The 17,713-nt window shown below is 36.0% G+C and overlaps 2 protein-coding genes across 2 annotated transcripts in view; both read right to left on the minus strand.

Annotated features, from left to right (window-relative positions):
- The window catches only part of LOC127934680 (uncharacterized), a 9,644-nt gene extending 5,630 nt beyond the window's left edge, over nt 1-4,014 (minus strand). The window contains exons 1-2 of the mRNA XM_052532214.1: nt 3,834-4,014; nt 1-2,206 (exon numbers count right to left, since the gene is read on the minus strand). The exon at nt 1-2,206 is cut by the window's left edge and continues 698 nt beyond it. Of these exons, the coding sequence (XP_052388174.1) occupies nt 1-2,165 (2,165 nt within the window). The 5' untranslated portion in view covers nt 2,166-2,206; nt 3,834-4,014. The remainder of the gene's footprint in view (nt 2,207-3,833) is intronic.
- Nucleotides 4,015-15,212: 11,198 nt separating this feature from the next.
- On the minus strand, nt 15,213-17,291 carry LOC127934308 (phosphopantothenoylcysteine decarboxylase). Its single transcript, XM_052531596.1, has 5 exons — nt 16,895-17,291; nt 16,185-16,280; nt 15,891-16,019; nt 15,625-15,793; nt 15,213-15,336 (listed from the first exon to the last, which is right to left on the minus strand). Exons 1-5 carry the CDS (start codon nt 17,036-17,038, stop codon nt 15,263-15,265), a joined length of 612 nt encoding a protein of 203 aa, XP_052387556.1. The 5' UTR covers nt 17,039-17,291; the 3' UTR covers nt 15,213-15,262.
- Nucleotides 17,292-17,713: the final 422 nt, after the last annotated feature.

Genomic DNA, 17,713 nt, shown 5'->3' on the forward strand with positions numbered 1-17,713 from the left:
GGGGGCGCTGGAGGTGTTGAGGGCAATTTAGGAACTGGATTGGAGTCCATGTTGTCTTTCACAGCATTCTCAGTCTTGCATGTGGCTGAAGATTCAGACTTTTCTAATAAGAAAGGATCACTTTTTTCTTCAAAGTCACTCTTTACTAAAACATGACAAGGACGAGAGTCAGATATACTTGTGTCTGGCTCCCCTTGCTCTTTTTTGACCTCAGAATTGTTCGTCTGATGATTCATCTCCTTAGCAATGCTCACTTTCATTTCCGACTGACAAGTCACTTCATCTGGATCCAATTTTTCTTTTTTTATGTTTACAGTATCTGGCATTTCAATTGGAGCTTCACTGTTAGCTGGTGACATTTGGTTGTCTTGTTTCAAGCTGAGGTCACTTTCACCTGAATTTGAATCTAGATCACAGTTTTGAATTTCCGGCTCTTGTTTAAGCTGTGTCGCCTCAGGCTGTGGCTGTAGACTTTTTGAATTCCTTAGTGAAGCCAACATGCCTGTAGATTCGAAATAGACTTTATAAGGAGCCAAGCTAAAAACTTTATTAATAACTGGCATGGGTGGGGAGGACGGTGACTCAGGCTCATTATCTGACAAAGCATGGGTTGAGTCAATCTTTTGCTTTTTACTGGCCATGTCTGTTTCAAGTTCCTCTCTGGGCCTTTTAGTTAATACATCTTTGTCAGATGGATCTGAAACACAATGTCTTATCTTAAGTTCATCTTCACGGGACATTGTGGGAAATTCTTTGGAGCTGCCTACAAGAAAGCCAGTTTCAGACATCTCTGAGTGTTCAAGGGTAGTGGTGTTACTGGAATGTCTGTAGTGGTCCAGAGTAGGATGGAAAGTCTCAGAAATTCCAGACTGTCTATAAAGTTCCAGAGGGGAGTCTGGTGTCTGAACCCTTCGTACAGAGAAATCAAGTGGTCGCTCTGATTGATGCACTGGGAAATGTGGAGGTGGCCGATCGTGCATAGGTGCTTGGTTACTCCTAAAATGTACCCCATATGGAGGATAAGAAGGATATTTTGGTATCATCAGACCGTGTGGGGGGGCAACAGAGCAGGATGGTGACATCAAGTCAGATCGAGGTGAATGGAACTGGCCCATGTGATGATGCCGACCATGCTCGTCTGTGATAACATTGGGATCTGCTCGGTAAGCCTCATGGTGACTCTGAGAGTAATAGACCCTGGGACATGGAGCAATTGATGTGTATTTTGATATATGAGGATGATCCTGATATACTTTTGAAGGAACTCCACGGTGTGCCAATGTCCTTGGGTCATAAGTATGGGGAAGACCCTTGTATATCGGTGCTGGAATTGGGGCACGTTGGCAGTACTCTGGTGTGGAACCAATAAATGGATGTGCAGTGTTGTAAGTATAACTTGGTTCCATTAAAGAAAGTGACCTTCTGGGCTCGTTTAATCGGATACCATGGTAACTCTCAGCCTTTCCGTCCATTATTCCATCCGCGCCATACTCTAACTGCAAAATCCTCTGTTGCACCAATGCTTCCTGGCCCTTTCTATGCAGATAGGCCATGCGGCTAAAATGAGCAGCCCATTCATCACCATATATGTGAGGGGACATCCTTTGTGGTCCACGTTCCACACCGTAATTATGCCCTGCAGTGCATCCACGCTCAGTGCAGCAGGGACTATGAACATACACCGGTTTTGGAATAGCCAACCCAACACAACTTTCTGCATCTGATCTTCCAATGTGACCCTTGGGATCTGCCACTGGTGAGATGACCCCAGCTGCCCTGGGACTGTGCCGTCTGGGATAATAGGCCAATCTCTGTTTCACTGCAAACTCTTGAGGTACAGCACAGCGTCCACCATCAACATCCACAGGAAAAGACTCTTTATCAGGCCTGTGAATGGTTGGAACTGTAATTGACCCTTCAGTGACCGATGAGTGGATCCCCGGGCTTGGTCCATTTCTCACACAGGTTTTTGAAGGGTCCCATGGAGAAGGAAAGTCAAGTGTGTCTTGTCCACCAAGAGAGTATGGGAAATAAGCTCTGCTGACTGGTAGAGGTTTGTCATGGGAATAGTGTGTTAGGCTGTCAGCTTTAGGGAGCCCAGTGGCACCTTCCATATTACTTTGAACAAGAGGGTGAATGCAGCTCCGTCCCTGCTTACTGCTCATCTTAGACTCCTGGGCTCTGGCTTGACCCAGCTAAATCATAGCTATACAAGAAAAGAACAAAAGAACAAAAACACTTTTTGAGATTATATGTTAAGGAAACAGGAGTTCTCAATGCTGTACAATCATTTGAATGAAATCTTTATACAAACAGTTACCCAGCTTCACCTCTTGTGGTTTATTTATCTACTTAGCAATACCTTCCTTTCTGTGGTTTTGTCAAAACACAGTTTCCTGTCTTTACAGTGCATTCTATTTCCACAAATGCCATGTGACAGGTTCCTTCTAACATTAGGAAGAAATGTGTGAGCGATAACCACAACAACTAGAAGCATAACAGTGGGTGCACCATACTTCCTTTGCTTGCAAGAGCATCTTGCAGTTTGGCATATTACATCAAAGTTAATCAGATGTGAATATGTACAAATGTTCCTATTGTCACATGCATTTACAATTTAGTGAGGACAGAAGAAAAGATAATAAAATAATTATATAATTGATGCATGAATATGTATACACACACTCACATACATTTTAATATGTTTTTTTTATCAATTACTCTCACCAGACATTTACTATTAATAATATTGTATATATATCAATTACTCTCACCGGACATTTACTATTAATAATATTGTATATATACATGTACATCTATTTTCTCTCTGCATTATTTTATTTTTTTATAATATAAAAAGTTATATAAAATAAAGCTTATTAATTGTATATTTTTTTATAAAACTCAATCGACACCATTTTAAAGGTAGAGGGGAGGTTTACTCTTTCGCTCTGGTGATGTTCCCTGATGAGCAAAGAGGGCATAATGAAGCTCAGAGGAAGGCAACACTAGGCTTGACAGTGACAGTGAAAGGGGATTTAAGTGGTTTATCATTGGTGAAGACAGTCAGTCCCCAGATGAGGCGACCCAGAGGTCTAAAAGTGATGAAACAACCCCCAACAAGTTTCAGCAGAACTGTGGCCGCGTCTCAAAACCTAGTGAGCAGCCCCTCTAGTCAGCACTTGTGAGCATTATAGAGTCGTGCAACATTTGGAACACACCCAAATATGCTGCACGTGCAACAGATGCGTCTTAACAATTCTAAACAGTTATCACGCGTTATTAAAAAATATACATTAACATTACACAGCGTTATTGCACTATGATACATTTAGGACAATACTCTATTGTGTGCACGATGCGAACATGCAAATTTACTAATGCAAATCCGCCTTAAGAAAAAGAGACCATTTGGGGGACGTTTTGAGTATTTTAGAAAACTTCCGTCAACATTAACCTAGTTTTATTAAACACGTCTATATACTCTGAAACGAAAGTGACAAAGCCTCCTGAACCCTAGATATGTAGACTATTTATCATAACTCAGCATAAATATAACTATGCTTTTTAACATATGATCTAACATGCTTTAACACATGATCTATATAAAAAAAAACTACAGAGTTGTTACTTCGTATAGTAGTGATTACTATCATAATATCAAGCTGAAACGTGGTCTCATACTCCAAAGACAAACTTTATATCTGTGCCGAATACAGTTATCAACTTTAATCTTTGTATTGACCATGTTCGTATCTCTTCGCCAATCTTCGACAACAAGTTTAAGTTCTAATCATCCCTAAAACAACTTTTGTGTATGCCTCAATGCTCACCTCATCCGCTGAGATTCCTATCCGATCGCACCAATCCATGACAACTGAAACACCCTAAAGTATAACCCAAACAGTTTGGAAGCGGATGAAGTATTGTACCAGAAAGTAGAGACATGCTTTAACGCCGCTGCTTATTTTGCGAAAGGTTATTTCGCGTTGCCAGTCGAAGTATGTCGGAGCTAGCACGTTCAGCCAATCGGTGGGCGACAATGAAAAGAAGGCGGGGCTTCAGTGCACAGGCGGTAGCAGTTAAACCAAGCGTGGGGTATATCTGTTACATGAACATTTTAACTTAAAAGAACGTTTTAATCCGTATGGTATATACTTTTAATTAAATAGCACATTTTCATTATGTAGAATAACCTGGAAACAGTATGAATGAAATCAGGAAATTGGTCTTATTTAGGCTTCGCTTCAGGCCTTTATGATTTATAGGCTACTGTATGTTTCAAATACATCACTGTACGCTAATTGGTTATACAGGTCGAAGAGAGAGTTGGAAGTGTGGTTGTTAGATATAGTTTTTTCCCCCAGTGCGCACTGAATAAAAGAAGCTAAGTTTTAGACAACTGTTAACTAACACATTTCTTTGTCTTTATCTTTCGATGACGTCCGACCATTCTCAGTCCTTGCATGAGCTCATGGAAAGAAGTAAGCCTTTTAGTCTGCTCACAAACTTCTTAAAAGTTCATTATTGCATTCACACATTATATAGTTGCATTGCAAGGGGTGGTGTTTTAATTTCTCCAATGAGATATGGATTACATATGTGTGGTACACAAGCCAAGAAATATACGCTATATAAAATGGAAGTAGCTATGGCCGGGAAGTTCTGGACATATTAGGAGAACACTTGGCCAAGGATACCTCAACTCTGAGCAAAAGAACAGACGGAACTCAATAAACTCCGGGCCTATAGCCCCGTCCTGGTCTGAACATCTGAACTCATGAGGAAATATACATGTGTGCGCATGAGTGTATACATTGAGAAAGAGAGAAAGAATGCAGAAGGGAGGAGGGAGCGAGACAGAAGAAAAAGAGTAAGAACTTGCTTTTAACACAACATCACATGTTTGTGACAAACCTAATGACGCTGTTCTCCAGCACGATCTGAGAATGAACCGAAGAGCACCTTGTGCTTCACTGGGAGCAAATACATCTGAGTGTCTGTCCCTGCCTGCAGCATATTTCTTACTACACTGGGAAATGTTGTAAAAGTGCTGCAGATTTATTGCTTTTTAGTGATTTACAGTCACTAAAACGGTATATTTTAACATTGGTTTTAACAGGAAACAATGTACTCATTAAAAAAAAAAGGTGTTGCTGCTATCAGCTATGAGCTAGAATAAGCATATCCTGTAGGCCTACAGCATATGTGATGTGTCTTGTGATGTTTGAAAAGCCCATTCACCCATCTCTGCATGGAAATATCTCCAACTCTATGTTTAAACTGGCATGAAAACCTTGTGATAGCAAAATTTGGGCTTGGTTGCTTAACTGAAAAACGAAATGTACTTAGACAGACTGGACTCCATTGTCAAGCTTCTCTAAGCCAGTGTGTCACTCATGGAAGATGTAGAAGTACCAGTCAATACTTGGGATTGACATAGACACTGACCAACATCTCTGACCATGACATTTTATTTATTATTCTTTGCAAAAAAAAAAAAAAAAAAAAAACAGAGATCCAGAAATTAATGTGACATTTTATTGATAAAAAGCAACAATCAAACAGTCAGCTGTTCATCTGAATCGCCTCATTTCTAACCTTTCATTTTTATTTTTACATTTCTGTTATCAGTGATAGTCTTTTTTTTTTCAATCTCTTACACTTCTCACGTTTTCCACAATCAATCATCCACCCTCTTAGCTTTTTTCCAATTGTGGAATTCTGCCAGTTGGTCTGTTTTTAAAAATAAAATGTCACATTCCCCAGAGAGATGTTCATTTCATATGAACCAATGAGATGGTTTAATAATCATTTTCTTGCAACATACAGCTCTCAGCCTTTTCATTGGGACTCTAAACTTTATATACAGTCAAGCAGCCTTGATAATGTTTCTGGTTTTCATAATACCCAGAGACTACTTCTACAAATGATTGTTTCTTATATGTTTAGCAGTTCCTACAACAGATGCAGAAATGGGAATACATGGAATATACTTGTATAATGCCTTCATGTCATAAGAGGCTGGAACATGTACAAACACTGATAAACATTTAGTAAATAGTGGACTTACAATGTCCTTGTTTGGCCTACACTGGCTCTACAATGTTATACATGAGTAATAATAAAAACACACCATATGAGTAATCTATTCATTGTGTGGGATTATGATTAGTTTGAAGAGGTGTGTTTGTTTGTATGCAATTCAGTTAAAGGCAGCTGTTTGATTTACGGTATGTAACATACTCAAGTTTACTAAGCCTCATTAATCAAACTGGTAATGCAGATATGCTATGCATAAAGTTTACTCTGAGACTTGTATGGAATGGTGGCTAACCTCATGACATTATATCTGATTTTTTTATCTTCTCTGCTGGATTTATGTTTGTTCAATAAACTACTGTTGGTGCACAAGTAAAAATTGAGGAGAAAAGGAAAAATGCAGAGGGATACTTTAATGGAAGAGGAAAGCAGATGATGCAACTCTTTCTAACTAACAAGTCTACATGTCTATCTAGACGATCTAGAAAAACATTTATACCCTTCTGAACACTGGCATCCTTCCACATTTTGAATACTTCCCTTTTTATCAGTCCTGAGACACAGATGTTTCCAGTCACCATGCTTATCCTGACAAAATGTCAGAACAATAGATCATGTTGACCTAAAAAGAAGATGAAACAGGAAATCAGTCATCATGATTCTCCCAAGACCAGGAATGAGCAGTCTTCAAACTGACCCACCCAAAAAGTTCAAGAGTCGGACACTTATGTATCACCATAAATTAGAGAAGTCGTAACTAACTGCAGAGGCTTACTGCTCATGTTTTCCTTCCCAAAGTTACTGAGTTGTAACCTGCCCCATCACCCGCTGTCAGGACTCAACAGTGCTGATAGCTAGTCCAAACATTGCCAGAGGGAATGATAATTCCATTTCAGTGTTTACACTGAAGGGTTCTCACTTATCGGGAAGTTGGTTCAGCTAGTCAGATTGATTGGAGTATGAAATCTAATAGTAAAAATTCATTAATTCATTGTATTAAAAGAACACATAATATTCTACTTAAATGTGGTTAGAGGAATGCAGAAAATTGTGAAACTGCATTGTCATATTGATTTTATAATACTGCTTTTGTTTTGTGCTTTGAGCATCATTTTTTTTCTTAAATATAGGCTTAAAATATTTTGTACAATAGCTGTCAAGAGGTAATAATATGCACCCTTTTGGGGTAAATAAGGTACAAATGTTTAGCTTCTGAAAGGGTGCCGCCCCAGTGACGGCTTTTGTACCTTTTTTTTGAGAGTGTAACCTTATTTTTGACTACAATCCAACAAGTATCATCCCTTAAAGGGAAAGATCACCTAAAGCAAAATTAAATTTCAGTCTTCATTTACTTACCCTCATCTTCACAGACTTTTATGACCTTCTTTCTTCTGTAGAACACAATTTAAGATACTGAAAAAATGTCTTTCAATGAAAGGTAATGGGGTTGGATGAAGTTTTGACTTTCATTGTAAGTATACAGTACTTGTTTCTTATGAGTGCAAAATGTTTTCTGGATATAGCATGAAATTATAATGTTTATGCACTTCCAGTCCATCAAGACTTGCAAGAGATCTGCTGGAAATACTCGATGCACACAAAGATTCCTGCTATTTAAAAAATTAATTAAAGCTGCAGTAGGGAACTTTTGACGCTCTAGCGGTTAATAAACAGAACTGCTTGCATCTTGCGGAAGAACATTGTAGCCGGAGCTACTTCTCTCTGTTTATGTCTATGAAGAATCACAAAGGTACTGGGTTACTCCGCCGCGGTACCCCCGAAGCAATCTAAAATAGTCCGAATATAAACACTTATTATAGGTGCACCCTAGTGATTCAGGACAAGCTAAAAACACGGTTTGGAAAATGGATTCATGGTGTACTCACTTATTATATACATTTTTCTACATTTTGAAAGCAAACAAAGTTACGGACCACAGCTCTGATTGGTTGTTTCTTAAAGGGAGCGATGGAGTTTCTGCAAATGGCAATAGGACCACTGGGAGGAGCAAGAGGAGCTTGATTTTTTTCACAGATTATCTGTCTCATATTCTACTGTCAGGAAATAATGACAGGTTTAATAAATATGTAAAAAATATTTTTTTTTTCAAAAGTTCCCTACAGCACCTTTAATGTACAGAATTTACATCTTTTAAAAATAAAGAATAAGTGTATAAAATGTAATATCTTCAGTGATTGTTAGAGCTGACATGGAAGGAACATTTCCTGCTTTCACTCAATATGTTCCATTACCTCCTTACCCTTGCAAAGGTCAAGAGCTTTGCTGTCAATATGCGTGCTAGTATCAAAGATATTGCATCATCTTGTATAATAAATGGTTGAGGGCAAACATGCATGGCCATGCATCTCATCCTCTAATTATAGAAACCATTATGAAAATTGCTCTCTGTAGTCATAGAATGATGTCCAATGTATCTGACCCAGATAAGCAAAAGTAAATATTGCTTGGAAGGACAAAGTTGCTTTAATTCATCACCTCACACACAAATAAGGCACATCAGTTATCCATTTACTTCAGCTATGTGCTATCGCACGAGACCTTTTACTACAGAGCAGACACTGTTGCAATAATAGATGAATACAAATGATTTACAAACCCTCTTCAAAAATAATAGGATAGTTCACTTAAAAAATATATATTTCCTGTCATCATTTACTCACAATTGTGTCATTCCAAACTTGTATGACTTAATTTCTTCTGTGGAACACAATAGATATTGTGAAGTATTTTTAATCTGTTTCATTATAATAGGAATCAGTGAAGTCCAAAACAAAATTGGTCCCCACTGATTATAATTCTATGTTAGAAAGAAAACTGAGAAAAGAAAGCTATCCCTTTAAGAAACCCTAGCTCTAGTTTTAGACTATAATAAAACAATATGATACAAGGCTAATCTAGAGGATTTTTGTAAGGAATCTCTGTGTTTCAGGTTTGACACAACACAGATGGCAGATATAAAGTACTCCAGCTGTCTGTTGTTTATTGAACCCTGTCATCCTGCTTGAGTTAATGGTTGGACATAATTGGTGTAGAAGGCCAGAACTAGGTCATTTATTATCAAAACCTATATCATGTGTTTATTTAATAACAATTGATATCTGGAGTGAATGAAATTAAAGTAGGTCTTTTTATGATATAATTTTTTTGTTTTGTTTTTGTAGAGAGAACATGGCTGGTGAACAGAAAATGAAAAACAAATTAGCTTTTTTCTACACATTGTTGTCCATGACTTTCTTTATATATTGTTATTTCTAGTGTTGTAGAAAGTCATTCTCTTAAAAATGTGACTTTATTTGTTGAGGCAACAAAGCCAAGATGCCTGAAAAAATGCAATTAAAGAGAGAATGAGTGAAAGTGATGCATGTACTGTATAATCACTGAGTAAGTTGTGGACCTACAATATTATATATGAAGAATACAGCATAATAAGTAGAGTAAGTCTGTTAATAACTGTCTCTTATTGTTTGCCAGAATAGATTGCATCCACATAGTCTAGACACGTTGATGTCCTGTAAGACTGTTCCCAGATGAATGGTCTTTCCTCAGGAGCAGAGTCTCTTCAGGATTTCCTACAATGTCTTGTGCTTCCAGTTTCCATGGTGTTATGCATTTATGGTGATCAACAGATGGCACCAGGAGTGCTTTATGTAAAACCCTGTAAGAGAAGATGAAAATAATGCTGTTAGATCATCCGAGTCAGTTCCCAGCTAACAAAAATATGTTCTAAGAATGTTTTGCTAACAGTCCAGGTGAGCTATCAAAATGTAATTTCTGAATGTTCTCTGAACATTCAAAACATTCAGTATTGAAATGTTTTTTTATTTTTTATTTCTTCCTTTTATCCAAACGTTAAGGGAAAATTATTATTATTATTATTATTTTGCACACATTATGGGAATGGTACTTTTGAAGGTTCTCTGAATGTTCTGAAAAAGTAGTACTATTTGAAAAACAATAGACAAATGATTAACTAAAATGTTTCAGGAAAACATTCAATGAATGATGTATAAAGAATGTTTTTGTGCTAACGTTTTTAGAACATTATTACAGACCAGATAAGTTTATTAACGTTATTGAAGGCTGGAAATGTGAATGGAAGAACAGTTGTTTTTAACTTTGAGAGAACCTTGTCAGCCAAAGTGAGAATATTCTCTATTAGTTTTTGTGTTCTCATTGTCATAAAGTATTCAAAAAAACACTTTTTTTTTGCATAATGTAAAGCTTCATGAGTTCAAGTTTCTTATGCAGAAGCCATAACTGTTTGCCATTTTATCTAAACAGTCCAAACAGTTCAGGCAGTGAACAATATTCAGAGGGAGAACAAAGGTTATGAATTAATTAGGGTAGATAAAGTAAAGTAAAAAGGAAGCTAAAGCATGAGTGCTTCCAGCTAATGTGGTGGTTGTGACAAATTATTATTATTTTATTTTTTTACATTTTATTCTCAAAAAAGTATGCACAGTTACCCTGATGTTCTACATGTGACCCTTTGGAAGCTGTCATGTTTGATGCCTTAATACAGTTTTCATTTCACTGAAATCTAAGCTGTAATGTGTTTTTGCAGTTACAGTTAGAAATGTATCGACTTATCTTGGAAGTCAGCAAATAATCATCTCTGGATAAGGAAGAAAACAACAGAAAATAGTGATAGTTAGAAGGTAGTTAGTGAAGTTCAGTGACTGAAACTTTGATCAGGCACGTCTTAAAGGGATAGTTCACCCAAAAATGAGTTAGTCGGTTCTTCAGAACTGATCACTATACTCACCAATGGATCTTCTGAAACAAATTCATCTATTCCTTTGATGGCACGATGGTAGGGAAATTTTTATTGTTTGAGTGAAATATTACTTTAAGACATGAACTAATAGTAAACAATACTTTTATGTAAAGTTGGTCAGTTTCTTCATTCTGTAACACATTTTTAACATCAAGTTAAGGAATAATTTATGACACACCTGAGTTAATGTAATATGAACAGCAGTATGTTTATAAGTAACGTGATATTTATTAATGCTGTTTAAAAAAAATGGTTAATTTTTGGTTTATGATACCTAACACATGCAACCATTTGATTCTCAAATGTTTCCTGCTGTTGGTGTACAGCCTTTTAAGCTGCAGCAGCACAATTTTGCAAGGTTGCATGTGTTTACTTGCGATATTAGCATGTGATATGTTTAGTATGAGTGATGAAACCGTGCCAGCTCAGGAGACATGAGTTCACTCAGCTGTAGAGTTACATCAGCCATGTCTGTATTACCTTTTAGTACCTGGGGAAGAAGCACAGAGGGCCTGTCAACATCCCCAAAGGACTACAAACAGGAAATTTGACAAGTGTTTACTCAACCTTAGTGATACCTCCAACATCAAGCAATCTGTCGGGGTACACCTGAGCCCCGTGTGTGCATGCATGTCCTTTGTGTGTTCAGTTTAATATCATAAATTAGATTTTCTATGATAATAAAACATAAGATTCCCGCATGGCCAAAAACTATTAATTAGATTACATTTTTTGATGCTCTAAGTCCTCAAAAGAGGTGCACATAATTGCACCATAATTGTGCAATGATTTGGTTTTTGATGTTTCGCAATTTATTTCCCATGTAGTTTCCTGTCACTTCTCCAGAAAAGAACATTTCTGTAAACCGACCTTGACTAACACAGATTAATGCCGTCTACAAACTACACGTGAATAAGAATATTTTACTCTCATTTGGCATGCCAAGAGATAAGAGACCGTCCACATTACACTCAGCTGATTTCACTCTCTTCCAGCTCCTGCTTGATGAACATTTCCCCTCGTGCTGGAGTTCCTGTTTTTAAAGTCTGGCCTGGCAGCCAATGACAAGAGGACACCACATCAGTCTGGGGACTCGGTGTAAAGCAGCACTTTGACTACATCTGATGACAACACCTCAGCTGCTTTGTTAAACAAATAAGGATGCACACGTGTTTTGATTAAATGTTAAAATTTAATGTGCCAGTGTATGCATCATCTCCGATTATGTCTGTTTGACTTACACACAGTCACTGATTATTTCATTTGACATGATCAGCATAAAGCAACAAAGTCGATTTCTATATTTAGAAAAATAAATATATATATATTTTTTTTTTTTCATTTGCCCCATTTTGGCCTTTTGCTACAACATTTCCAAATGGTGGGATATATTAAGGCATACATTGTCGCAAAGGAAACTTTTTTTTTTCTCTAAATTTGCTTTTAACAAACAGGGAACCACTAGTAGCATGAACAATATATTCTGCAGTTGTACGTGTAGGAAACAAAATTGACACAGCCATCATTTGAGAATATTATGTACAAATTGATCATATTTATGTGTTCGTATGTTGTAATATCATTTATTTTAACACCCAGCATGACACTTTGTCCAAAAAAAGTTGTTTTTGAGCATTGTGTCTCTTAGAAACAGTTTCACGGATCGTATAATGTTCACATAAGCTGTTTATCCCTATACACACATTAGCAGGATGTTATCTATCATTTTAAACCACAGTGACAGATACACCCTTTGTCCTAACCTGTGTCAGATGTGTGTGTTGAATAGACATTTTATAAATCTACGTTTGAGGAAAAGACGCAAGAGTACTTAATAGCCATTTGTTGTGCTTCCCCTGACACTCATTTCCACCTTTAGTTTTTCTTTCTTTTCTCTGAAGCTCCATAAAATGCTGGCATGAGGTTAATAGAAGAAATGCTGCATGGGGACAGTGACTCTTTGTTATAAAAAAAATTGTACACTGGGGAGAAATGGGGACATGGGTTATGTCCTCATAAGTCACCCTCTCCTTGTAATACCTGTGTCATACCCATGTCATTATACAGAGTTGTGTCCTGATATGTCACAAAAACAAGAACACACACACACAAACACGAAAGTTTTAGGAAGTGCAAAATAGTATTTCTCCTTTAATTTTATTACAGAGGGGAACTTAAAATGTCTGGGCAGATGACAGTCCCCAAAATAGTATATTTTAGGAAATGTAACATTTCGACACTTTCAGAAATAAGGAGAAAAAAATTAAAGACAGAATTAAACAGTATTGCTACAACATCCTTTAATTTAAAATAACCACACATACTCTTCAGATTAAACATCCCTCTTCATTTAAACATCTAAATTGTAGTAGTTAAAACCTTTTTATAAGTGTCAAATTATGCTTAAAGATGATTCTGGAAAACTTTGGTGATACTTTTCAGTAGTTGAAAAGTGCTAAAAACAAAGAAAATAAAGAAGAATAAAAGGTAATTGTATCTATTCTTGTGCTCTTGGTGTATCTTACTTAGCCAAATGAGAATCAGAGGGTTAACCACATAAGATTTGCAGATGGAACGCATTTCTAACGGTAAACTGCAAACAGGATATGTACCTAAAGCGCATTAGTATCTCTTAGTACAACCTGAGACTATTTTCATAAATATCTCTCACTGCTGTTGCAGTTAGAGGCCCCTCAACTGATCTCTGAGGCCCTCGCTTACAAGTTTCACGAGTTCACCCTTACATCTAATCTGAAGGCAAATAGTAGGCATATTTTGGCGTGCTGTCCTGGGGGAGGGGTCCGGGCCCGGAGCATAGCCCGAACCCAAATAACTCCCCCTATCCCAATTTGGGATAAATAGATTAGAAGTGAGGAGTTAGGGTGGAGGAGGGTTGCCGAAAAACTGTCGTGGGACAGGAGGTAGGAAGACTGGATATATATACGCGTGCGTGCTATAAGATGATTAGCTAAACGAGATGCACCTGTACCAAATTGGATGATTATCTGATCGTGCTTCTCCCGAACTTTGTTAATAAAACCACATGTCAAGTCACAGAGAGAACATGAGGTCACATTCATGTCAGGATTGAGACTTTTAACATTTAATGCAGTTAAATTATCAGGTAAAAATAAATACGTAAACATAAATATTGTACTGTTATATCCTATTTGTCTCATTTCACATAAGCATCAAATGACTTTTGCTTTAACCTGTTAACTGTCACTCACGTTTTTGAAGATAGACTTGAATGTGCATGATACAAACCTAAATTTTTATAATTCATGACTGAAAACATTTTGTAACATGATTTTGATGTGCCATTTACATGGTAATGCAATGTCTGATTTTAAAATGGGTTTTAAAGGATGAATTTTGAGATTTTATGTTTTCAAGTGATATATAACTTCTGATGATTTCTAAAATGTGAAGTCTTTTTTTTAAACAAAGGTCAAAACTCCTTTTGTAATGTAGATTTCTGAGGGTGCACTCTTGTCATAAATTAATCTATTACTTTCTTTCTACATAATTTTTAACAAAAAATATTGGTAAAATATATATTTGGGAGTCTTTGACCTTTCCAATGATATATAGTTTGTCAAGATTAGATTAGATTTGATTGTAATATAGTATAGTCAATGTAGGCGTCCCGTATACGGGACGTGGTGACAGTTAACAGGTTAATCTATTGTATTAATCTGATGCCATTAAGTAATAACAGACTGTCAGTCTTCTGATCATTTATCATAATTAGTTTCAAAATAAGGATTAGCTGCCAGAGTACAAGGGATCCAAAGATTAAACAATAATGACATTCAACTAAGATGATATGACACTTAACAAAGAGAATCATTTATTTGAAATTACTATGCAAAGAATACAACCATTAAAAAGAAACATTCATTTAGAAAATGTGTTTGTTTCTCAACATTGAAACATATAATTTAAAACAACTAAATTAAACTTTTTACATGTCATAAACACTTGAAATTGCTTTTATTGAGTGTGAAGATAAATATATAAGCCAGTTTCTTCCAAAACAAATAATTAAAAAAGGTAATTGTGACTTTTCATCTCATAATTCAGACTTTATTACACTTATAAGGAAAAAGTCACAATAGTGAGATGTAAACACAGACTTGCAGTTTGTGAACTAGCAATTCTAAGAAAGAAAAAAAAGAATAGAGATATATAAATTTAGAATTTTCTCAGAAATCAGACCTTGTTCCTGCAATTGTGAATTTACAATTTCATAATTTAGACTTTTCTTCTAAGAATTGTAATTGGAAGAAAAGTCACAAGTGTGAGATATAAACTCATAATTGTGAGAAAAAATTCACAATTCTCTTTATTATTATTTCATTGTAGAAAGTTGTTTTTTTTTTTTGTTTTTTTTTGACCACTGGTTTGTTTAGTTGGAGGTCATTCAAGATGTTTCTGGATGTACTGTTTGACAGTATCAACAATAGTTGAAACCTCAGCCATGGCACCTTCACCTGTGAAAACACCAAAACTGGAATGTAAGACGAGCCGAAACACAAGAAACATTACTTCATTAAGTCCTCCTCCGATCAAAGAGCCTGCTACTCAAAGCCTGCCAGGTTACATCTGTAACATTACATGCTACATGTTGCATGTTACTTACATCAGGTTATCTTCATTAAACAAATAATGCATTGATAACTTCAATGATTTCACACATTAATGAGAATTTTGTGATCTGTTCTTTTTTCCCTTATCACTGCAATTGCATCATGAAACCCATACTTTTTCTTAGAAGATACCTTCATCTCCACAGATCAGTTTTTTGGCAATGCATGGTATCTCAACATAGCCAAAGCTTTTAAGTGTGGCCACTTGCTGTGCGGTGATAGGGTGCTGCCACATGGCTGTGTTCATAGCAGGACAAAAAAGCAGAGGACGGCTGGTGTCCCAGGCCCTCACAACACATGTCTGTCATCAACAAAAAGGAGTAAACATATTCAGATAATGATGTATCAAAACAAATCCATACAAAATGCCACAACAATGTAATAAACACTTGACCTACCAGGAGGTTGTCACATATTCCGCTGGCAATTTTACCAAGTGTGTTGGCATCCAGTGGAGCAATCACTAAAAGATCTGCCCAACGTCTAAGTTCAATATGAAGCACAGGGTCAGAGCGCATTGTCCACATCTAGCATAGAAATATAAAGAAAGCCATTCATATCTACTATGGTTATTATATATTTTTTTTATCAGGCCAGTCTGGCTGCTGATGTAATGTCACAGCAGGAAACAATATTATGTTGTTCTCTGAATAGTGAAAATGCAACTCTTCCTCTTCAAAGGCTGTACTCACCTCCCACTCATCCTTATCTGTGTACACACGGACAGGGACTTCATTGATATCGTAAAAATGAGTGGCATGGTCTGTGGTGACCACACGGACTTCAACCTAATGAACAGAACAGAAAAATTGATGTGTTCACCCCCCAAAAAACCCTAAAAAATGTAAACATATCTTTTAACCTTGACACATATTTGAATCCCATTTAAAATAATAAACAAATTCACAATAACAAATAAACAGGACTAAAAGCTTAAGGTAAAAATAAATATATGAAAATGAATTAAATATGCATTTTCTTTTATTAAACTTATAAATTTATTAATTTCTTTATTCATTTACTTATTTATTTGTAAATCAAATAAATAAATGTTCACAAGAAAAAAAAAACTATTACTTTTTTTATATCCTCTATTTTATTAATTCTGAAAGGCAAAATGCAACAGCCACTTAAACCAAAATAAATTATTTAAAATTATTAAAATGTTCTAAGATTCACCTCTATTGTAACTTAATTGTGATAAACGAAAACTTAATTTCCATCTTTAAAAACTTTTTTTTTTGTATTCTATAAACTAAGATATATAGTCATTAGAATAACTTTCGATCATTCGATGTTGTAACATAGCACTCTCTAGTGGATAAATATATTAAATGACATTGGCGAGCAGTGGCTCTGTGGAATCATGCATAAACTGTATTAATGCACATCATGCACTTACCCCTGGAATCTCAAGTAGTTTTGTTGCCAACAAAGGCGCCTTGAGTGCAGCTACACTGCCAGTCAAACCAACCAGAACATGAAATATTGAACTATTTGCTTGCAAGTCTAGTTGTATTTGATCAGATTCAGAATGCTGCTGCATTTCAAACAAAATAAATAAAAACCTTAATCCTCTTATTTTACTATACAGGACTTTTTATATTTGGTTAATTTCCACTGTCTTAAGTGAATCTCTTGAAAGGTATAGTATTTGTATCACGTGTTTCGGGATGATAATTTTTATTTTGTTATTTAAACAGCACATTTAAAGATCAGTGGGTCTAAAGCATAGACAGTAAAATAAAAGTCCGTGCATGTTAGTAGTGTCTCATTCTTCAGATGTTTTCTACTTCCGTAAACATTGGAGTTGTTGCAAACGTCGTCACAGCGCCGTCACTGGCTGGAAGTACCGAGTAAAATGACACATGAAGCAAGATGATGTACGCCTTTATTTATCAAAATAAAATATAATTTGAACTTCGTTTAAAAAAGTAATTCCCAGTGACGAAATACACTACCTATAATCCTGAGGGCAGCTTAATCCATATATTATAATTATAAATTATAAATAACAAATTGACAGTTTTATATTGCAAATTGTATTTCATATTGCACGTTGTATTTTAATTAATTAATTTTGCATAATTTTTATATTATCGTCGTTCTTTCTTTCGGTTATGTGATCCGCAGTGCTTCATGGGAAGCGTAGTTCCTTGGTTTGTAAAGACGTAACGTCCTTTGTCTTTTAGTCCGATTTCTGTTTTTTTTTTTTTTTAAA

Source organism: Carassius gibelio, chromosome A18 (assembly GCF_023724105.1).
Source record: "Carassius gibelio isolate Cgi1373 ecotype wild population from Czech Republic chromosome A18, carGib1.2-hapl.c, whole genome shotgun sequence".
Lineage (NCBI taxonomy): Eukaryota > Metazoa > Chordata > Actinopteri > Cypriniformes > Cyprinidae > Carassius > Carassius gibelio.